This window comes from Archocentrus centrarchus, chromosome 13, assembly GCF_007364275.1.
Source record: "Archocentrus centrarchus isolate MPI-CPG fArcCen1 chromosome 13, fArcCen1, whole genome shotgun sequence".
In the NCBI taxonomy this organism is placed as follows: Eukaryota; Metazoa; Chordata; class Actinopteri; order Cichliformes; family Cichlidae; genus Archocentrus; species Archocentrus centrarchus.
Window position 1 is genome coordinate 13,641,651 of NC_044358.1, and position 23,523 is coordinate 13,665,173.

General features: G+C 45.5%; 2 protein-coding genes across 5 annotated transcripts in view; both read left to right on the forward strand.

The window, feature by feature from the left end:
- LOC115789988 (S-arrestin-like) overlaps positions 1 to 4,816 on the forward strand; it is a 35,961-nt gene extending 31,145 nt beyond the window's left edge. For both annotated transcript variants that reach the window (XM_030743614.1, XM_030743613.1), the window contains exons 15-16: positions 2,211 to 2,220; positions 2,982 to 4,816. The gene's annotated coding sequence lies outside the window, so the exon portion shown is untranslated. The remainder of the gene's footprint in view (positions 1 to 2,210; positions 2,221 to 2,981) is intronic.
- Positions 4,817 to 4,960: 144 nt separating this feature from the next.
- Positions 4,961 to 23,523, forward strand: part of dgkd (diacylglycerol kinase delta) — a 33,314-nt gene continuing 14,751 nt past the window's right edge. For 2 of the 3 annotated variants that reach the window (XM_030743610.1, XM_030743612.1), the window contains exons 1-13: positions 4,961 to 6,093; positions 6,189 to 6,441; positions 12,771 to 12,881; positions 12,968 to 13,048; positions 17,801 to 17,905; positions 18,036 to 18,168; positions 19,650 to 19,756; positions 19,838 to 19,963; positions 20,074 to 20,176; positions 21,110 to 21,272; positions 21,356 to 21,464; positions 21,538 to 21,677; positions 21,775 to 21,859. In XM_030743610.1, the coding sequence (XP_030599470.1) occupies positions 6,304 to 6,441; positions 12,771 to 12,881; positions 12,968 to 13,048; positions 17,801 to 17,905; positions 18,036 to 18,168; positions 19,650 to 19,756; positions 19,838 to 19,963; positions 20,074 to 20,176; positions 21,110 to 21,272; positions 21,356 to 21,464; positions 21,538 to 21,677; positions 21,775 to 21,859 (1,401 nt within the window). In that variant the 5' untranslated portion in view covers positions 4,961 to 6,093; positions 6,189 to 6,303. Of the gene's footprint in view, positions 6,094 to 6,188; positions 6,442 to 12,770; positions 12,882 to 12,967; positions 13,049 to 14,795; positions 14,964 to 17,800; positions 17,906 to 18,035; positions 18,169 to 19,649; positions 19,757 to 19,837; positions 19,964 to 20,073; positions 20,177 to 21,109; positions 21,273 to 21,355; positions 21,465 to 21,537; positions 21,678 to 21,774; positions 21,860 to 23,523 lie in introns of those variants that run through there. The other variant, XM_030743611.1, reaches the window with a different exon arrangement.

Here is a 23,523-nt window from a genome sequence, read left to right on the forward strand (position 1 = left end):
TCATCATCATCATCATCATCATCATCCAGGCCTTTATATCTTTAAGACATTCCTGCAGTTTAACTAATTGATGTGTGTCATCTGGCTTCATGGACAGAGAAAGTTTAGTATCATTTGCATAAAAATAAAAATGTATGCAATGTTTTCTAATAATACTGCGTGAGGGAAACATGTATAGTGTAAATAGAAATGTTCCTTGCACAGAGCCCTGTGGAACTCCATAATTAACCTTAATATATGAAGAAGTACTGTTTCTGTACTGTGATGAATTCTGAAACCTGACTGAAACTCTTCAAATAAACCGTTCCTCTGCAGACGATCAGTTAGCTGTTTTACAACTACTCTTTCAAGGATTTTGGAGAGAAAAGGAAGGTTGGAGATTGGCCTATAATTAGCTAAGACAGCTGGGTCAGGGATGGCTTTTTAAGAAGCGGTTTAACTACTGCCACCTTAAAAGCCTGTGGTACACAGCCAGCTAAAAAATTAAAGGACTTCTTTGAACAGTCTAGTAGAACTGATTGCCATCCATCCATCATCTGTCCATCCATCCATCCAGCCTCCCTCCTCCAACCCCTGAGCAGCACTCCTCTGTTTTCTGGCAAAGACCCATGACCTCAGACAGCAGGAATGCTGTTTCAATTCAATTCAATTCAATTCAATTTACATGGTGCCAAATCACAACAGTCGCCTCAAGGCGCTTTGTATTGTGGGTAAAGACCCTACAATAATACAGAGAAAACCCAACAGTCAAAACGACCCCCTGTGAGCAGCACTTGGTGACAGTGGGAAGGAAAAACTCCCTTTTAACAGGAAGAAACCTCCAGCAGAACCAGGCTCAGGGAGGGGGGGTCATCTGCTGAAGGGGGAAAGAGAGACAGGACACAAGACATGCTGTGGAAGAGAGACAGAGATTACTAATAACTAATGATTAAATGCAGAATCAAGTATAAACAAAGTAAATAAGGTGAATGAAAAAAAAAAACAGTGCATTATGGGAACCCCCCAGCAGCCTAGGCCTATAGCAGCATAACTAAGGGAGGGTTCAGGGTCACCTGATCTGAGGTTCACAACAAGGACACCCTCCCTAGCTACACTCTGAGATCCTGTCCATGAAAACACAAATATAAAATATCAGAATCGGGTCTAACACAATATACGCCATTCATAGTATATTTGTATTAAACTAATGATTTACTGATGATTAGTAAATGTTCATTGTTAGGAGTAAATATATTCAGTTAAAGTTTAAGCTAACCTTTAAAAGCTGTTTACTGTTGCAAACTAAGAACGTGGTCATTTTTACTTGGTTTCTGCGTGTTCATTTATCAAACAGGAATGACACAAAACAACAGAATAAGGAGTCCGATTGTTAAATTTAATTAGCCATTTGTCACAGTTTACAGATTAATCTGGGTCAGAACTGCACACCATGCCCAGTGTGGGACTGAACATGACATGAAGTACACTCTCTTCTTCAGCTCACAGTTTCATATAGTCAAAGCTTATCTATCTTGATTACATCATTATACAAAACAAAATGTGGAAAACAGAGAATTTCAGCAGCTGCTTCCTCAGATGACCTCAGAGTTTTTCCTTATCACTTGTGTAGTCTCCATGAGTGGCTGACCATTGCCCAGACAGAATCCTTGCGTCTGTGACTGATAATCTATTAGGGATGGAGACATACCCAGAACAAACACAGTGTTCTTGGCACACACCAAACATTATGTACTTTTGTGTTATTAATCAGTTATGTTTATTTTCCAGTCTAAGACAAATATCTCAGGCAAATAAATGTAGGATGGAAGGGCAAACATATACCATGAGTATATTTAAAACTTCATAAAAACTCATTTCCTTCAATACTAAATTTCACAGAGGTTAAGGTCAGACTGAGTCAGCAGGACATAAATATAGAGGTGTGTGTGTGTCTGTGTGTGCACGAGTGCACATGTGTGCGTGTGTTTTAAGCAGCTTGCTGTGTATTGTTGACATCACTTAATGACATAAACAAGAAGCTGTGTCACACAGATTAACATCCAGATTACCAATAATCTATACAGATTAACATGCTTTCAAACACACACACACACAGCCTTGTATTTATGGTGTTTTCAGGCTCAGCGGGACCTCCTCACAGTGCTCACTGAGTTGTTCAGTGTTCATGTGTTTAACCTGTTTCTCTTTTCTTCCTGCTGCCTGAACTCCAGCTAAGGAGAGGTAAGGTGTTCCTCTCACAGTGTGACAGCGAACAGCTCGTGTAGATCATCTTCTGTCCTGTGCAGTCAACCCTTTCTCATTTTCATCATGTCTGCCTGCAGTTTGGTTCTTTATCTGTTGTAATCAAGTCTGTGACTGACACACACACACACACACACACACACACACACACACACACACACACACACACACACACACACACACACACACACACACACAGCATCTCGACTCTGCACACTCTTTATTTACACTCAGTGTTTAAACAGTTCTCCTGGTCAGTTCTGATGCACGTCATCAGCTCCTCTCCTCCAGTCATGCACACCCGGTCTCAATTAGTACATGCCAGCCAACTGTGACAGCCAGCCCCCCCACGCAACTGAGCCACACAAACACCCACCACCACATCTGTATGACAGAAATTAGGCGATTTACCAGTACAGGAGCTGCCATGCAGGGAAACATCAGCTCTTTCCTCCCTGGGCTGATTCTCAGATTTACACAGGGAGGGAGGGGCTCAAAGCTGATTGGTAATATTCAGGAGAAGGAGGATGAAGAGCAGCAAACATCTAGATTCTAACAAAGAAAAGCTTCACATGTTTAGTTTACTTACCTAGGGTATAGTCATGTGACTGTTCACACCTCTGATCAGTTTCAGCTTTTTCTTGATCATCACAGTCCAGTGAAGGAAGTGAGCCTAACATGAAAAAGGTAAAATAAGAGGCGGAGCATGCTGTTGACCTGTACTCTGTGTCTGTCCTCAGTGAATCAGACGACATGGTGTTTGAGGAATTCAAACGTGCCTACCTGAAGGGTGTGGTCTACGGGGACGACGACGAGTCTCCCACCGACGCCTAAACCGCAAAGAATGCCACCTCGGGCTGGACAGCGCTGTGGCCATGCAGAGCTGAAGACAAACACAGCTTGGCTGTCCACCTGCTGAGAGTGGTTTCCTCATTATTTTAACGATTCCATGGTGTTTCCTGCAGCGCCACCCTCAGGGCAAACTAAGGCCATGAGGGGACACTAACAGGAACTAAAATCTCTGTCAGCCAGAAATGACCTGTAGACTCAGCTGGTCTCCAGCACCTTCCTAAGGAAACCACAGAGTACTTCCTTTTTACTCGAGTAACAATGAATGTTGTATTTTTACTTGTAACTGGGTATTTCCATATAGTTTTCCTTCAGTAAAGGACTGCAGTACTTCCTCCACAGCTGGTTTTGTTGTGTAATGGCCCCATGATACCTGTCACACCGCTGACATCATCACACAGCCACGTGCATTTACGCCCGTGGGTACCCACTGCAGTATCCTCCTGAACAATAGGTGTCACCACTCAGGACACATCAGCGCTGATAGAGAAGATTTTCAGATCTTTTTCCACAAAGTCTCACATATCTCCCTCTGTGTAGACAGGACTATTTATACACACTGTGATCTGTGAGCTTCTGTACTGATAGATCATTGTGTCGGTTTGTCTTCACCCAGCTGCAGCAGCTGTGGCAAAAAGATTGACGCACAACCAGAAGAAACAGGTTCTTGTGACAGCAGATGTGACACCAATTTAATGTCAGCGTTGTTGTTCACTGGCATTGGCGAGGCACCACACAGCCAGTGTAATGAGGCCCTAACCGAATAAGTGGGTTGTCAGAGTTCCCAAAAACTGGAACACTTAAAAGCAGACGCAGTGCCCTCCAGTTGCCACAGTGTTCATGCCGGGAGCAAAGCTGGGTGATGTAGTCATCACTGTGGGTGTTGGGGTGAATGGACAGGCTGACTTCAGGACAGCTGGCTGGCTGCTGCTTGTTTTTAGGGTCGCCATAATGAAGGAGATCCTCTAAGTGCTTCGTTAGTTCTTCTTTGGAGGAACCGTTCTGTTCTATCTGCTGAGGGTAGAAGAACTATCTGATGGCTGTTCCAGTCTGGACCACAGTACTGTAACCTGTTTAATCCAATAACACACCCACAATGAAGCCAAACCTCCAGCTGCCCTGAACCTGAGCCACAGAGGATTTGTTGGTCTGGATGCTTACCTGCACCACGTGTCCTCCATCCACCTCAACCTCCTCCCGCAGCATGTGGAAATTCATGCCTTTCAAACAAAACCAGCTGAGTGACTCAGGGTCATTTCTTGGAGGCAGAGCTGAATATTTTCCCGTCCTTAGTGGGTTTGATGATTGGGCTAAATGCTGAGGCTGTGTTTGCTGTGAAGCTCTGAGTGTGTAGATGAATGTAGACAAAATGCATCAGTTGAGTTCTTTGAAACAAGCTTTTTATCTGTGTGAGTATAGAGGATGAGTACGGTGATTAAAGGTTATTAAATTATGAAGTAGAAGCTGATCAGTGTGGTTATTTTCACAGGTAGTGGTGCTTCTAGTGCTTCTAGTGTAGTCAAACCTGTTTCTACTCATTTATCTGTCCACGAATACTTGACATAGAGTGTGTGTGGGGGTTCCATTTTCCACTTTATCAGCATGACACATTAAAGAGAATGAGGCTGTTAGTCACAGAGGTCTGAAGCTGTATTTCCTGTGCATTTCTGATGCTGCTTCTTATCTGAATCCTTCTGCTCTCCAATTAAATGAACCTTTGCTCCCAGCACTGTTTTCCATGTTTCACTGCTACACACATCTCCATGGTTTTATACATTTCTCCTATTTTGGATTTATTACTTCCTACTTTCTTGGCACAGAGTATCAGTTCTTTGTACAATGACAATAAAGAAATGTGATTAACTGGTTCATTAAGATGACTTAAACAGTCCAGTGACAGAAAACAGGAGGGAGTCTGAGGTCCATCCATCCTAATGTGAGTACACCCTCAAACCTCCAACCCTCCTCATTTTGAGTTTTTTTTTTTTTGTGTGTCTTTACAGATGGTTTGAATATTTGTGGAGTCATTTTGTTTGTCAATATTAACCTTAAAACTGATGCTGCGAACTTGGAGGCCACAGACTTTATGGGCCCCTTGTCCTGGACCCAGGAAGACCCAAATGCACCAGACAAAATAAAACCCTGAAACCATGTCCAAGAAAAGGCTGCACAATTAGGAATCAAAAAGTGGAGAAAGAAAGGTTATGCTCAAAGAAGAAGCCAGGACTATTTATACACAGACATTAACATGATAAAAACCCAAAAGATTTCTAATGGGGCACCTACAGAGGCCTTTCAGGAATACACTGTGGTACCTGCTGCAGGTTCGTCCAGTTAATCTTTCCACATGTTAGCAAAGCTGGAATCTGTTTTACTGATAAAAGAATATAAGGAAGTTATAAAATTTCCTTATTCTTTTATCAAAAACACTGATCTGTTTTACAAGTATTACTTGTAAAACAGATCAGTAAAACCTCTCACACCAGTATGTCCTCCCTTCTCTGAAAAGACAAGCACATCAGAGCCTCTGCTGTGTGTGGCTGAAGCTTTAGTATCCTGTGAGACCAAAGGTCAAACCCTCACCTCTAACCTCTGACCTCATACTTTCAGAATATCTAGGTTTGACACATTAGCATAGACTCCAGCCTGCTGGCTTTCTGACAGAGCTGTGAAGGAAAGAAAGGATCTAGCACTGGCCAGTGTCTGCACTTTCCCACCATCTTAATGGTTTCTTTTCATTCTATTGGCCAGTTAATGACACCTGCCCTGCCCCTCGGTGGACACCTGCCCAAATGGAAAGAGGGATGTGTTTCAGGGCTGTGTCAAAGAGGAGTTGTTGATGGGGGAAACTTTAAACTGTGAACATTGTTTCAGTGACGTACCTGGTGCAATGCATGTCTTCCTTCACAGAGAGACTGGCCTGTTGTTGGAGCTCTGTGTGTTCCTGCCTCATGTGTGCCTGCCACTGTAGAAGCCACCTGAAGCCTCTCGGAATAATTCATGGTCTGTTTTCATGCTAATGAATGAATCAGGTAATTAAACTCGCAAGTCATGTGAAGAACCAGGTAAATAACCGCCGTACTGTTGTAATGTCACAGGGTGACCACCAGAGGTCAGTACGCGCCTCTCTCATCCGCTCCGCTGTACTGCCCGGTGTCTGCCGCGAGGGGAAGCAGCGTCCCCCCGCGGCAGACACCGGGGTCTGATGGCAGGATGGCGGAGGCAGGGGTACCGGAGTCCGCTGCGGCCCGGTGCCCGGACGAGTCATCGGACAGTGAGCCGGAACAGGAGCCCGGAACTCCGCAGAAACTCATCCGAAAAGTGTCGACGTCCGGCCAGATCCGCAGCAAGGTATGGTTGCTAACATCCGGGGGTTCGTCACGCACAGCCGGTGGTCACGGCAGTATTCATTCAGCGGCGCAGGGCCACACAGCCCTAGGGCACGGCTCTGTTCACCGGCAGACCGGACGACGAACTCCCTGTTAAAAACTGACGCTTTGATAGCTGGTCCCTCTTTCTACCGTTAAACACACCGTTCAGTATTACAGTAAGAGATGTTCAGAATATGTATCCGCCGCTTTATAGTCCGGCACGTAGGACAGCCGTTAAACATTACGTGTGTTATTTAGAAACCCCGTTTCAGCGCCACTCTGACGTCTTTTCTCCCGGACAGCCTTGCTCCACTGGCCACTGCAGGCGGCGCTATCCTTGGCTTTAAAAGGTATTTAACAAAAATCTGGGATGCAGGGTGGATGTTGGTGAAGACGGATGGAAGAGTGGATGTGTTTGTACCTTTAAACCCCCTTACGCTTTTTTGTGTCTGTGCGCCTCTTGTTCAAAGGTTAATGTTACCTTAAATCTGACGGATTTTAAACGGAGTTTGGAGCCCGGACTTCAGAAAACGGTACTTGGGGGTTTAAGGGACACAGCTGCTAGGCTGTCACTGCCGGTAAAGCATATAACGGGAAGCGCTGCCGTCAAACACCGAGTTTTAGGAGATGACCGGGAGTAACTGACCAGGTTTTAATTCGTTTTCCACCGTTTGTGGAGCTTGTGTTAAACCTAATTAGGACAGAAACCGGATAAAGTCAGCGGAATAAATGGGCTGCAGAAAGCGTTAAAACACACGGAAACAAAAGAGAAACGCCGTGTCATCGAACCGGCAACATACACCGGTAACTAAGCGGGCTCACTCTTGATAACAGGAAGATGTGGGCCGGTATGAGGCATCGGTGTTTCCTAGCACTGTTGCGCGAGAGTCACGCGCTGCTGACCGGGAGCACAGCGGCGGGAGGCGGGCAAGAAGGCGCTGGGTTAGCTTTAGCATTGTGACATAACGGTCCCGTCCAGACTGAACCGTCGGGCGGCCTTACGGGGCGCTTTATCTGGTAATTCAAATGGAATTGAACTCAAAGAGTAAAGAGCTGGGACTCAAACCGGCACTGCTGATCAACGTGGACCAGATAATACTTTTATTGATTATTGATCGTTTTCACACTGTCCCCTTCATGGCCCCGCTAAAAGCACGGAAATATGGGCTCCGTACTCACAGCGAAAAAGCCCGGTCAGAGGACTTTAAAGAGCATCGTTAAGAAACGAATCCTCAGCTGTGTTTAGAAAAAATGCCCCAGAGCTTTTAAAGCTCACTGGATGAAGGTTTCTTTGACCAACAGGACTGAACATCTAAAGACCTTTTTTTTTTTTTTAGTCCAGGAAGCATCACTAATGCCTGGCTTAAAGAGCTGCAGCAGTCACAAGCCTCTTTCCCACCAACAGGGTTCCGGAGCCGGAGCCGTGAATTGAACCGTTAGGCGGGTTTTCCACCGCCGAAACACTCGGTGCTCGGCCGAAAAACGGGTTAAATTCCGGCCCCGCAAACTAGCTGGTCTGGAACCAGGAACCCGTGCCGAGGCGTGACTCTGCCGTCTCAACATCAAGTTTTCTACCATATTTCATGTGTATTACATGAGAAAAGCGAAGCGATTTTCAGGGCTGTGAATTAGGTTGGGCTCTAAGGCTGAACTTGCTGCTTTGTATCAGTTCATATCACAGATAAAAGGACACAAAGTGCGTACTTGTCGTCTTGCTGTAATCGCTGTCTGTGTTTCCCTCTGTGCTGCACACAGATGCTGCAGTAGTTTGGTTTGGACCCTAAAACGTATTTGCAGCACAGAAAGGGGAGCGTGATCTCCCACGTTTGTGCCTTTCAGCTTCCGTATCCAGACGAGGACCCGCCCACACTCATACGTAAAGGAGCAGTTCACAGAAACGCGGTGGGAACGCGGGCCCGTTCTTAAGCGTTTCGCCGGTTCATTGGGAACAGCACGGGAACTTGCTCCGGCTCCAGAACCTCGGCGGTGGGAAAGTAGCAACAGTGTTTCAAGAATTCTTTATTGTCACATTTACATGCAGTGGAACGATGTCCTCAGGTCCCAGTGTTGTCCTTAAAGAAGAATAAGTATAAATAGAAAGTAACAATATTCTAACAGAAAAAATACATATACACACACAGACGCACATATATGCATACATCCATACCCATACACATATACATAACTGAATAAATGTAACAACATATAATAAACAGTTTGAAATGAGTAAGGGTAGTGACCCTTAGTGCCACAGCCGTGATAGTGACTGAAGAAGAGGAAGCCCTGCTCTTCGGCTCCTAATGAGGAGTGCTCGGCTCTGTGGTGGTTTCTGATGCTATAAGTCTGTAATAGTGTCTTTTAAATGTATTGAGGTGTTTTCCATTAACTGAGACAGGTGGTGGCACCACTTCAGGTGAACACTGTTTACAGTATTCACTCCTCACCAGGTACATTGCCATGGTAACTGATGCTGTACCCTTAACCTGCTCCAGAGCAGCATATGTTCTAGATTAAAGCTCAATGGATACCAAAAGCAGTCCCCACTGACTAACCAGGCCAACTGGGAAATGGTCTGGTTGACGGAAGAGCCCTCAGAGATCAGATCACACGAGGGTCTAAAGGTTTACTGTCAGGTTAGAGACTGAAAGGTATGGACAGGTGTTTAACTGCTGGGGTGTTGGTGTGAGTTTTGGGGGGAAGTTACTGTGTACTGAGGTTTATGCTAATGGCTGAATTTAACACAGGAAACAGAAGGAAATGTGATTTATTTGGACGGAGGGGCAAGCGGAGATGTCAGCAGAGAGGTTTTCTAATATCTGGACTGCTCAGTTTCAGGCTCAGCATTTTATTTTTGAGGTCTTTTGGGACAGGTTTAAGGCTTCATACCGCACACTGCTGCAGGATGCCCTTTGACCTCTGGGTGAAACTCTTACCTGTTTATCTGAACTGACCTGACCGTGGTGCAGAGCTGTGCAGCAGCGGTGAGGTCCCTGACAGGAAGATAGGAAGCTGAGGTCATTGGATGTGTGACTACAGGTGAAATCAGCGGGTTTAACTAACATGAACGGGGATTCTTTGCTTTATTCTTTGCTATAAATCAGGACTTCACCAAATATTGTTCTGGGAGAGGTCATCAGAGCGGTGCCAGGCTCGGGCTCTGACCTGTAGATCTGCACTGACTCCTCACTTCACAGAGCCGAGCTCCGCATACCTCTGCTCCTCAGAGTCTGATCCATTTACTGGAATCCATCAGGATCCATCCCGTATCTTAACGACCTGTGATGCTGAGACCGCCGTCCTCCCTGCTTCAGATAAACTTTATTAACACAGCGGCTCTTTACCACTGACACTGACAGACGCACTGTGGCAACTGGAGGCCACACAGGGACATTTGGAAACTTCAAGCAACTGTGGGTGACGTCTAACCCTAACCCTGTGATAAATTTTTCCAGACTTCCAGCGATTGAAGAGACTATCAATGAACGCACAGGATACTGTTGATTGATATGTGACCTGGTAGTAAATGCATCAGAGGGTTACCTAGGCAATGTGGAACGTCCACGAGCAACCAGCCATCAGCTTAAAAAGCATCACACAACGAGCAATCGCTTACTCACACCTCCACTCACTCACTCACTCACTCACACCTCCACTCACTCACTCACTCACTCACACCTCCACTCACTCACTCACTCACTCACACCTCCACTCACTCACTCACTCACTCACACCTCCACTCACTCACTCACACACACACACACTCACTCACTCACTCACTCACTCACTCACACCTCCACTCACTCACTCACTCACTCACTCACTCACACCTCCACTCACTCACTCACACACACACACACACACTCACTCACACACTCACTCACACCTCCACTCACTCACTCACTCACTCACTCACACCTCCACTCACTCACTCACTCACTCACACCTCCACTCACTCACTCACACACACACACACTCACTCACTCACTCCTCACTCACACCTCACCACTCACTCACTCACCACTCACTCACTCACTCACTCACTCACTCACTCACACTCACTCACTCACTCACACACACACACACACTCACTCACTCACTCACACCTCCACTCACTCACTCACTCACTCACACCTCCACTCACTCACTCACACACACACACACTCACATACACACACACACACACACACACACACACACACACACACACTCACATACACATCAGGAGACTGAAACATAACTGCGAGCTTTACTGAGTATGCAGAACATCAGGATGGCTGCTGACATCACTGCGGGGTCCAGTCTGAGGACACGAGCTGATCGCAAAGCTGTGGTCTGTGTGATTCACGATAACGCGGTGCACTGATACTGTGCGCCGCCTGCAGGTAGTCCAGAATGCGGCAGCTCGTCTTTTAACCGGTTTAAAAAAGCATGAACACATTACCCCAGTCCTGTCATCCCTTCACTGGCTCCCTGTCCGTTTTAGAATCGATTTTACGATTTTATTGCTTACTTTTAAAGCCTTAAACGGACTGGCACCTTTGTATCTGTCTGAGCTGCTTCACTGTCACACCCCTGTAAGAGCTCTGAGGTCATCGAACCAGCTGCTCTTACAGAGGCCTAAAACTAGACTAAAACAGAGAGGTGATCGAGCTTTTGCAGCAGCAGCACCAAAGCTATGGAACGATCTACCTCTCCATATCCGCACAGCTCAGACGATACACACATTTAAATCTCTATTAAAAACACATTTCTTTTCCTTGGCATTTGGCTGCAGTGCTACCTCCTTTTAGATGATTGTTTTATGGTATTTTATGGTACTTGTTTTAAACGTTTTAATTTTTAATTTTCTTATGTTATTTATTGTTCTTAATGTTTTTATTTATTTATTTTTATTTTATTATTTTATTTATTTATTTATATATTTTATTTTTATTTAGTATAGTCCTTGGGGTTACAGATCTTGTACAGCACTTTGGTCAACGTCGTTGTTTTAAATGTGCTTTATAAATAAACTTGACTTGACTTGACTTGACTGATCCGATATTTGAATCCGATATCTTTGCCGTGGTCAGAGCCCTTTGGTGTTTTGTGTTTGAGTGGCAGCAGAGCTGCAGCAGCACGGAGGAAGCAGTGTCAGCTGTTCTCACGCTGCTGTGTGAAAGGTTTTTAGTGAGAGCAGACTGTGGGCAGTGTTTGAGTGATTCCTCTGCTCTGCTACATGGATATAACCGCTCTGGTGGTTCTGGTGGCATCTCTGATCTGAAGCTCTGTCAGTCACGCTGATGCTCTTCATGAACGCTCTGATGGTGGACTGTTGTCTCAGGAGGGTTTAAATACCTGGGTCTCTCCACCTTTTGGTTGTAGAACTGAAGAAGCCTCGTTGATGAGAGGTGAAGCGTCTTCAGCAACTTGAAGAAGTCCAGTTTTTTTTTTTTTTTTTTCAAGCTCTTGAGACTCCATGACCTGGATTTAACAGCAGCTGTCCCTAATTTATCTTTCACTGTTAAAATCGCCGTCCCATTGAAATGGCAGTCTGCTGAGTCATGAGCTGAGCAGGGGGCAGATGCTTGTTCCCCCGCTGTGTATTTATAGTATTCCTGCTGCGTTGCAGACAGAGGCTGATGATGCATCTGCTGCAGGGACTGTGAGCCTTCAGTAAACTGAAGGCTGCTGATGTTTCTTCAGAGTTCCCAACATTTTGCAAACAAACATGTTTTATGCTTTAAGAAACAAAAAGAAAAATCATGCTGAAGGTCTCAGTGCTGTTCCCCTCTAAGCTGTCACATGGTGTCTCAGGCGGAGTTTGGATATCAGGGTTAAATCAAATCAGCCGCCATGTTCAGACCCTCATGCTTTCCTGTCAAACATCCAGCTGTAAACAGCTGCTTTGTTAAACTGCATCACAAGACACTGAGTCAGACGCCGCTCTTTCCGGAAAGCCTGAACTTTATTTTCAGCGAGATGCCGTGTTGGTGCAGAGCTGCAGAGGCTCCGTCGCTGAAGGCCCCACAGCTCAGGCCTCCGCTTTAACCTGAGCAGCAAATATAAATGATAAATGACATAAAAAGTCAGAATACTCATTTGCAGCTCCATGTTCCTACTCTGGGACTCACGAGACAGAGTTCAAAGTAATCCTTCCTGATGCAAGGTCCTCCTCATTTAAGATAAGAGCCCATTAAGAGTCCATTCTGATTGGCTGCCCCTAACAAATTAACAAATGGATGGTGGGTGGGGCCACAGGAGGCAGAGGCAGTGCTCACAGGTGTGTGTGTGTGTGTGTGTGTGTGTGTGTGTGTGTGTGTGTTTCAGACGGTGTTGAAGGAGGGAAACCTGCTGAAACAGACGAGTTCATTCCAGCGCTGGAAGAGACGATACTTCAAACTGAGAGGGAGGACGCTGTACTACGCTCAGACCGCTAAGGTGAGCTGCCGCTCTGCCGCGCAGGCCCTCGGCCATGTTCTCAGGACGCACCTGAGAGCGTGATGTTCTCCTCTGTGTGTCTCCAGTCGATCATCTTTGACGAAGTCGACCTGACTGACGCCAGCGTCGCAGAGTCCAGCACCAAGAACGTCAACAACAGCTTCACCGTGAGTCTTAACAACCCACTAGATCAGCGAAGCGAGGTTCATCCGCCACTGAAAATAGTTCCCACACTTACCTCTGTGCCTCTGCTGTGTGTTTACACTACAGGAAATGACCTAAGACTGTGGATTAATTCAGATTAACACGCTCTGATGTCTTTCCAATAAACCAATGAGCTGATCAATAGGTGGAGGCACACCTGGCTGCTCAGACAGATTTATATTTACATATTTCACGTATTTTACTCAAAGAATTTTATATTATTATATAATTTTATATTATTACTAAGGCTAAATCTGGAGCCAAATATTTAATTTTATGACCCTTTTCTGACATTTCCTGAATACGTTTTCAGCTGAATGGTTTCTGAGATCTCGTAGCTTCTTTCAGCAGCTCCTGTAGTTGAAAGAAGGTCGCCACAGCGGGTGGAGCCACACGTTTGATCTGCTGCACGTTTTTATGCTGAACGCTCCTCCTGGTATAACCCTGACAGGGTTTGTAGCACCTTCTGGCCTCTAACAGGGATCTTTTGTGAACCTTTTACATGAATGTGTAAACCACTACATATATAAATTATAAAAAATCTCCCTCTTGCCCCCTGATGGTGGTTGGTGTTCAGGTCCTCTACCAGAGGCCTGGGTGTTTGAGGGTCCCGCGGTATCTCAGCTGTGTCCTGGGATCGCCACGTCTGTCACCGCAGTCTTCTGCTCCTTATCAACCACCTCTGTGTCTGCTTGTCTGTCTTTAACTAGAATCCTGTTGTTCTCAACCATCTTTGGTGGCGTCTCCCATCAGGACTTGGGGACTTCTAGTCCACATGTGGCACAGATGTTCCTGTACGCTATCCCAGCCACTTGGTTGTGCATCTCAGTGTACGCAGTCCCAGTGTGCATCTTACAGTCAGTCTTGGGGACACTTTTGCACAGCCTGCAGCTCGAGTCCTGCCTTAGTGGATCGGGTGCTTTCGGTCTGTTCTTGTGCTGCCGCGAGTGTCCTGTGCTGTCCTTTATCTGTCGATGGAAAACCCTACGCAGGGGCGTTGTCCTCCTGTTCTTCATCACTGCCTATCTTGTAGCACCTCACGTTCCTTGTATACGTGGCTGCGGGTCGTTTCCTGGATGGTGGCTCTGACACGCACCGATCCTCGCCGTCCTTTTTGTTGCTTGTAGCTTGTCAGCCAAAAAATCAAAAAACAGGGTGTTAAAATATTTTTCTTGGTAATTTTCCTTTTTCTGTATATCTTATTTTTTTTAACATTTAATTAGATGTTAAACATTTTGGGGGACTTGTTCTCCACAATTTAGAAATATTTTTACTTTTTCCTTCATTTTTATTTATTTTTTACATGTTGACAATTTTAGACATTTATCGAATAATCTTGTATGTCTTCATTTTTTCTCGTTTAATAAATTTTAAGATGTTTTTGTGTGTGTCAAACATGAGTTTGAGGTTGTTGGTTTGATGCTCAGAGGTGTTTGTGGTTAGCAGAGTTTCTGTTTTAGTCGCAGCATCAAACACATTTTGGACTCACAGAAAGAGAGCGTCTTATTTTGGCAAGCCAAGTCATTTCCTGTAATTGAGGTCTTTGAAGTTTGTTTAGAGACCGTGTGTGTGTGTGTGTGTGTGTGTGTGTGTGTGTGTGTGTGTGTGTGTGTGTGTGTCAGGCTGCATTCATGTGACTGTGTATTTTTAGCAAACAGAATTTGTGTTATTACACCCCGACACACACACACACACCAGTCCTCCTCCCCTCTTGCTGGTTAGATTGGGGGGGGCATGACAACAGTAGGCGTGAGTCATGAGAAAGGAAGTGGGTGGGGCTGGTGCAAGGAGAAACTGAGACGGAGCAGCAGACCTGAACCAGAACCTGGATCAGACTCTGAGCTGAACTTCAAAGTTTCATCTGGATCAGAGGACACGGTAAGTCAGCTGATTGGTCAGAAGGTCGTGATGTCAGTGCTGTGGTGCAGCTGACCGGCAGCACATTTCAAAGATGAGTTCTTCTGCTTTTATTTAAAGCCTCCTGTTTACGTTACACGCTGAGTACATGAGACTCGCCGCTGTGTGTGAGATCAGCTCACCACAGATTCTTTGTGTGGTCTTCAGGATGAGTTTATGAGCACGCTGTCCTCCTGTCAGTGCATTACAAGCATTTAATGGGTGATGGCAGACATATTTTACGCTCCACCGTTCAGTCAGTGTTTCCTCTCTTCAGCTCATCCCCTTCTTGCTCACATTTTAAGGATGTAAGTTCTGAGACTGCAGTTATGAAGAAGAATTTGGTGCCATGTTCTCTGAGGTGGAGGTCTGTTGCTCTCAGGCTTCATCTAGCTTTGAGCGTTCTCAGGACAAGCAGCAACTGGACCTGTCCACACGGTCTCTGCTGGGGCTCGGCAGTTAATCGAGCAGCTTCAGGCTTTCATTTTCTATACAGAGCTCATTTGTTGTTAAATATCACGCACTCTTTCCTCCAGCCGTGTGTCCCGGATCAGATGACGAAGGATTATTTTGAACCGCACGTGCAGCGTGTGGTTATTTTCACAGTGTTTCATAATAAACCAAAACCAGGCAGAGGAGGAGGAATCATCAGATGACTGTGTTTGGCCTGATGATTGGCTGCAGAAACAGTGGGTGATGATGAATGTAGTGATGATGATCTGGAGAGGAAGCAGAGGTTTGGTTCAGGGACAATGGAGGGAGGGCGAGGAAACACTGACGCCTCTGTTTGCCTTCACAGAGGCCCATTGTGAACGAGCGATAGTGTGATGTCATTTCCTGCCTGTGACGCTTGTTTACTTAAAGCAGCTCCTGCAGATTGAGACTGAGCAGCTCCACGCACGAAGCTGTCAGTTGTGTTAATTGATCAGTGAGTAGCTGAGTGTGAGTTAGTGTGGAGCGCCCTCTGCAGGAACCAACTTAATGTAAAAATAATCCACATGAGCCAAAAACTCAGGCGGCTAGGCTATCTGCTACAGACACAGCACATCTCCTATGCACTGAGAGATGCCCATCTGCAGGCTTCCCAAAGCCAGCCAATCAGAAAAAAAGTTGTCATACAGGAGGAGGAGCCTCCTGTCTGCTACTGCTGTATGAATCTTTGTATGTTCCTCTGATCTTCAGCTGATTTGTCATTAATGCCTCTGGCTTTAAAGTAATGCCATCACAACTAAGTGCCAAACTCAGCCTAAAACTGATCCTGACTTTAACCCTAAAACCAAGTCCAAACCCTCTGAACCTCTGACTAGCTGGACTTTTAAATTTAAACTGGTTTCTTGTGACAGCAGTTCTTAAAGTACAACCTCTATCCATGTTTTAAACGATCATATGTACTGTGAGTGCATCCTTACTTTATGATTCTCTGTGTTTGTGTGAATTATACTCCTCCCAAACTGACTCTGCACTCGCAGAGTCCTAGAGCGGCCCTAAGTAAGCACAGTTTTATATCTGTAGCACCTTTCAGGATAGATATCACAAATTTCTTCACAACATTAAAAACATAAAACAAAAAGTCCCCAAAGGTGTGACACAGTGGGACTTAATGCTGCAATATTTCTTAGGTGATGAATCAGAGGTTTAACTTGTGTTGGGGCACAAACAGGGACTTCTGATTCCTCTTAAGTTGGAGAAAACTGTCAGCTATCTAACTCTGAGTCTAAGCACCTCTCCGAGACCTGTAGCTTAGAAAAGTCTTTGGGCTTAAATATGTAACTGAATGTCATCTGCATGGCAGTGATAACAAATGTCCTTTAAGGTGCTTAAAATGTGCTCTAAAGGAGCAGATAGAAACAATAAGGCCCCCCAAAAAATCAGGAAATGCTGCAAACTGTGAAGTGAAGATTACAGATCAACAAAAAATCTGTTCAATAATCGTCTATCTTAAATTTCTTATTGAGACGGATCTGTGTCAAAACTGCAGAGCAGAAGCACAGGATGGTAATGAGCACGTCGCATCAGCTGCTCGGTTTGGCTTTAACGCAGCGATCCTCCCTCGGTTGGTGCTAGCTTGCTGTTCCTGTTTGTCGGGTTAATGTGATCCTCCAGCTGCTGTCGATCTGAACAGACAAAAATGACATGTATTGATCGATGATTCTGGGATTTGTTGTGATCACTTCCAGTGTCAGATGCCACATAGGGACTGTACTCGCATCGGGTCTGAGCAGGCTGGCTTTGTGCAGGTAAGGGAAAGGGTAAAAGGGATGAAACCATTGGCTGTTTTCTGATAACTCGGGAGGTAGAGCAGGTCATCTACTAATCAGAAGGTTGGAGGTTCAGTCCCTGGCTTCTCCAGTCTGCATGCCAATGTATCCTTGGGCAAGATGAACCTTGAACCCTGTTGTGTTTATCAGAGTGTGAATGTTAGATAGAAAGCACTTAGGTGTAGAAAAATTGCTTGTATAAATGTGTGTGACTGAAGACATGTATAAAGTGCTCTGCGTGCCTACCCCTAACCCTGTATGAGAATCAGTCCATTTACCATTTCCTGTCTGATGGCTGCGCTTCAGGCAAAAATAGAACAGAAATGTTTTCATTCTCAGAGGTTTATTTCCATCAGTGTGGGAACATAAGCTCCATTGTAGAGTAGCTGAACAGGAAGACACACACACACAGTTCTATTATAAGAACAGCAGCTCTGGAAGCTTTCAGCTGTGTCCTCATGAAGCTGAAATCTTTAAACTCAGTGTGATGTCTGAAATTCCCAAACTGAACTGTGGGCTGTGAACGCACCTTAATGAGCACACCTGTGTACCTGTATTTAGGTGATCACGCCCTGCAGGCGCCTCATCCTGTGTGCAGACAACAGGAAGGAGATGGAGGAGTGGATGGCAGCGCTGCGCAGCGTCCAGAACAGGCAGAACTATGAGGTCAGTCCCATCCCCAGAGCTCCCAGTATACACAGGCTGGTCCCAGTACAGCCTGCTCACTCTGTGTGTGTGTGTGTGTGTGTGTGTGTGTGTGTGTGTGTGTGTGTGTGTGTGTGTGTGTGTGTCCCAGTCCACCCAGTACAGCATGGACCACTTCAGTGGAATGCACAACTGGTACGCCTGCTCACACGCCAGACCCACATACTGCAACGTGTGCAGGGAGGCGCTGTCTGGGGTCACATCACACGGTCTCTCCTGTGAAGGTACACAACTATCACTATACGACTCCACACAGCTACCACTTCCATTTTTCAGGTTTAGCAGATGAGTGCAAAGTGTCCATGAGTGTCTTCAGTGCCTTCTTGCTGCTGTTGGTTTGCTTCTCTGTACTTCTGTAGCTCGCACAGCCTGAACCATCAAATATCCACCTCCACGTTTCACGTGCTGTGCTGTAGGCCTTGTAGACCGTTCTCCAGTCTCATCCGCCCAGGTGACTTTATTGCAGATGTTGTGAGCCCCGTGTTGGTGCTCTTTGGCAGGGTGTAAGTGTTTTTGGGTTCCTTCTTGAAGTGGTCACAGTGAAGCCTGTCCCTGCTGAAGCAGCCTGAGGGCTTTTCGTTGCCTCTCTGGTGTGTCTGTGTTTATTTGAACTGTTGCAGGTGGACTGTTGGTCCAGTCTGAGCATTCAGCTCATGGTAAATTAGGATTTCCTCTGATGGTGACCAGTGAAGCTGGAGTTAAATTCAGCGTTCTTCTGGGAGAGCTTCAGGGCCGATTGTTTAAATATGAAATATTTCTCTCACAGCTGTGCTGTGTGTTAAAATGATGCTGCAGAGATTTAAAGGCTGTGATGCAGCACGCAGCTTATTTCAGGTGTTTTGCAGCTGCACTGGCTGCTCAGCCCGATCTGTGATGGATCCCTGGATCATTAACTGTTCAGTCACTTCATGAATTACAATAGTTTTTCTTTGGAGTAACTCACACAGTTTGAGCTTCATGCTGGTTGTGAGAAGCTGAACGTCAGTATATGTATGCTGAAAGGTGTTTTATTAAAGAGATGTTGAGCTGCACAGCGTGAGCAGGAAGCATCCTCTGTCTGTTGGTCGTGCAGGAGGAGCGGCTGTTTGAATACTTCCTTCTTACTGTGTCTGTAAGCCTGTTCGGGATGCATGACACAATAATCCAACCAACCAATCAGATGTGATGCTACACACCTGAAATGAAGTGATCAGGGTGGGATTAAAGTGCAGACTGTTGGCTTTAAGGTTCAAAAATGTTGGAGGAATTTTGGGTTTTTATCCTCAGTCCTGGATATTATAAGGCAATGGCAGTTTTATTTCTGCAGCACATCGTGAGGGCTCAAGCTCAAAGTGTGCGAAGGCCTTAATTTTTAATTTTTTTTAGGACAAATGCTCAGTGTCAGGTCTAGTGAAAATTTACATATTTGAATGGTTTCAGTTGCAGCCACTTTTAAAATGGCTCTATAGTGCCACCTATAAAGTTGCAAAAGATTAGCTCCGTACTTGACACGTGTGATAAGGGTCTGCCCCGACAGTATATTTAATGATAATCACAGCGCCACCTATTGGGAACAGGAAATGTCATGTTTTACTCCTTGAGATTCAGGTTTAAGGTGGTTGAGCAGAGCCATCTCAGATTTAGTCAGTGAGGAGTTGTTACTTTATTTTCAGTCTCTGTATTTGTAGCAGAATCTTTTGACATTTTTGTGTCATTTGTGTTTCAGTGTGTAAATTTAAGGCTCATAAACGCTGCGCGGTCAGAGCCACCAACAACTGTAAGTGGACGACTCTGGCTTCTATCGGGAAGGACATCATAGAGGACGAGGATGGGGTGAGACACAGATCACGGGGTTGGTGTCATTTCTCTGAGTCAGTGAACACCTTACCGCTGACCTCTGACCTCTGTGCTCAGGTCTCGATGCCTCATCAGTGGCTGGAGGGAAACCTGCCGGTGTCGGCGAAGTGTACTGTGTGCGATAAAACGTGCGGCAGCGTGCTGCGGCTGCAGGACTGGAGGTGTCTGTGGTGCAAAGCCATGGTGAGATGCACATTTGTCCTTCATCTCTTCACACACACACACACACACACACACACACACACACACGTCTTTAGATGTCAGATGTGTCAACAGGTGAGCTGTCTCAACAGGTACACTCCGGCTGTAAGGAGCAGCTGTCCTCCAAGTGTCCTCTGGGTCAGTGCAAAGTGTCCGTCATCCCTCCCACAGCGCTCAACAGCATCGACTCAGATGGTGAGTCTGCCTCTGTCAGTCTGAGGCCACACTGAGCACCCTACTGCCCCCCACAGGGCAAACACACTCACTGCAGGCCTGCTCACAGCCACAACCTCAGTGTAGAGCAGGGCTCTTCAAATCCAGGCCTCGTGCCCGGTGTCCTGCAGGTTTTAGATGTGTCTCTGCTTCAACACACCTGAGTCAAATATAGCAGTCATTAGCAGGACTTTGAAGAACTTGACTGCATACTGAGGAGGTAATTCAGCCATTTGACTCAGGTGTGTTGGATCAGGGACACATCTAAAACCTGCAGGATAGGGGCTGTCGAGGCCTGGAGTTGAAGAGCCCTGGCGTAGAGAGAGTCCACTCATGGAGGCGTTTGTCCAGCAGCTACGCCCATTTATTTCAGTTTGCTTCCAGCAGATCTTCGTCATAATAACCATCAACATGTTTAAGCTCTTCATCACTATATTTTAACATTTAGCCAGCATCACGCTGGTGGGGCCCCACAGAGAAATGCTGGTGATTTTCTTCCTACACCAGAGAGTAATAAGTGCACTGACAGTCACTGCAGCACAGCCAGGGTTACATTTCCACAGGTCCACAGAAAAATTCATACATCATCTCACATGAAATCACAAAAATAAAAAGATGAGTATGAGCTCAATAAAAACTAAATGTCTTCTTTAATCGTCCCTGCAATTTGTGTCGCTGCATTCTGTTTGGGACATGAAGCTCAGTTTTTCTCAGTGAGGAACTTTTAATGTCTAACAGACTGATATTCACTCTCAGTTTGTTAACATTGAAGCTGCTGCTCTCACTGACTCCACAGCAGAGGTCTGAATCCTCTGCAGTAGGAAACCAGCAGCTGCTGATCGCACTGATCGTGTGCGTGCGTGCGTGCGTGCATGTGTGTGTGTGTGTGTGTGTGCGTGCGCGCCCATGTTGTAGGTTTCTGGAAGGCGTCGTGTCCTCCATCCTGTACCAGCCCTCTGCTGGTATTCGTCAACTCTAAAAGTGGAGACAATCAGGGTGTGAAGTTCCTGCGACGCTTCAAGCAGCTGCTGAACCCGGCACAAGTGTTTGACCTGATGAACGGAGGGCCTCACCTAGGGTGAGAGACACGCGCGCGTGCACACATAGGATTGATTGAGATGAAGCATGTGTGTGGAAAGGTGACACCTGTGTGTCTGTCAGTCTGCGGTTGTTCCAGAAGTTCGACACCTTCAGGATCCTGGTGTGTGGAGGAGACGGCAGCGTCGGCTGGGTGCTGTCTGAGATCGACGCGCTCACGCTGCACAAACAGGTACGAGCTTGTGTGTTAACACGCAGGCCGCCGCACACGGCGCTGCACCGCTGACCGTGTGACTGTGTTTCAGTGCCAGCTCGGCGTTCTTCCTTTGGGAACTGGGAACGACCTGGCCCGGGTTCTGGGTTGGGGTTCCGCCTGTGACGATGACACCCAGCTGCCACAAATTCTGGAGAAACTGGAGAGAGCCAGCACCAAGATGCTTGACAGGTGGATAGGTTATCTGATGTCACACAGGTGTTGGGGTGACCTACAAGTCCACGCTATAGCTCAGGTAAACAGTTACCTTTCTCTCTTCCTGCTGCAGGTGGAGCATCATGGTCTATGAGACTAAGTTTCCACGGAAACACTCTGCATCCACGGTCACTGAGGACTGCAGCGATGACTCTGAGGTAAGACCTGACCTCCTCATCTTTGTGCTGGTCATGTGTTTGTTTTCAGCAGCTGTGGGTGTGTCTTTGAGGATTTTCTTCAGTGGAAAGTATTGAAGCTGGTTCTTCACATTTAAGGGTTAAAGCAGGAGGTTAGAAGGGTTTGCATGTGTTGCTGATTCTTGGAGTAAACTGCCATTTTATTTGTGCAGGAGCAACATCACCGTCCAGTGACAGAGCCGATCAATAGCTCGATTGTTAGTGTTTATATCTACAGTCAGTAGTCTAATGATGAGTAAGTCTAGTGTATTTCCAGGTACATCTTTAGGCCTGGGCGCCCGGGCCTTGAACCCTGGATGAACAGCTGTGGATCTCATAAAGAAGAGTTTATTATCATTCTGGGGTATAATTTGCCGTTTTTGACTACTTTTGATTTTACTTTCATATTTACCATGCCTTGTCTGGTATCATTCTTTTCAGCAGGACCTCACATGTGTGACACACTGTATTAACACATTGGACCTAAAATCACACAGAAATGTAAAATCTTTTAAAAAAAGTTTGATTTTTTTTTTTTTTTTTACTGTAAAAATCACATTTATTTATATATATTTATTAATAAAATGTATGCACATATTTAGCAAACAACAAAGTTTTATACAACAGTTTACATTAAAGTAATTTTCTACGTGTTACAGTAAATTTGATACAAAGTGTCAAACATTACGTGCTTTAGTATGAGACTGAAGTCAGAGGACGATGGTGAAACAGTCAAGCAGCAGGAGCTCCTTCCAGCTGATGACGTCTGCCTGCAGTTACATCACTTACTCTTATCCATCTTTTCTTTTTGCAGTGCTTGTTAGAGTACTTTAATAATCACTTTCCTTTTACACCATTTTTGTCATTGCACTGTATTTATCTGCTAGGTTTCATTAATCCACTGTGAACATGGAACATGAACTGTTTATGGCATGCGCTGAATACACAGATAAACTAAATGTAAATGGGGAAATTACACAAAATGCGCTCATACGTTGGGTTCATTTCTTTCTTCTGTCAGTGACACGTTTCCTGTGGAATGATGGGCTTGAAAACTCCAAAAACACGACGTCTAATATTCACAGAGATTTATTTGTGCCGCCATTTTTCCCATACCAAACAACAGAGCAGCTCACTCTCCACACAATCTCGCGAGAACAAAATAACTCCCAAATGATGTTAACAATCTCCCTCTCTCTTTAAAACAAAAATAGAAAACAATAAATGAGAGGTTCACCTTGACGGTTAAAAACTGTCACCAAGGACAAAAGTGCATCTGAACACAGTAACATTTTTTTTTTTTTGTTTTGATAAACAGATTAACATTATTGTAAACACGAACTGCAACCAACATACTACATAGTGCATGTAGCATCACAGTACCCATACACCCTCATCCAGCGCCTTAAGAAGCACAAGTGGGGAAGCACCTCTCTTCGTCAAACAGTCAGCAAGCTGTGACTTAGCTTCTGACCAGCAAACCTCTTTGATTGTTTTTGCTTGCAAGAGTTCTTTGATGCTGCTGATTTCTAATCTGAGCCTCTTTTCAGTGACCTGTTTTTTAGACCTAAGTGCATCAAACAAGGAATGGTTATCTGTAATGCATATGAGCGGAGTTGGGATCTGCTTTACCAGTGGTGAGCTCA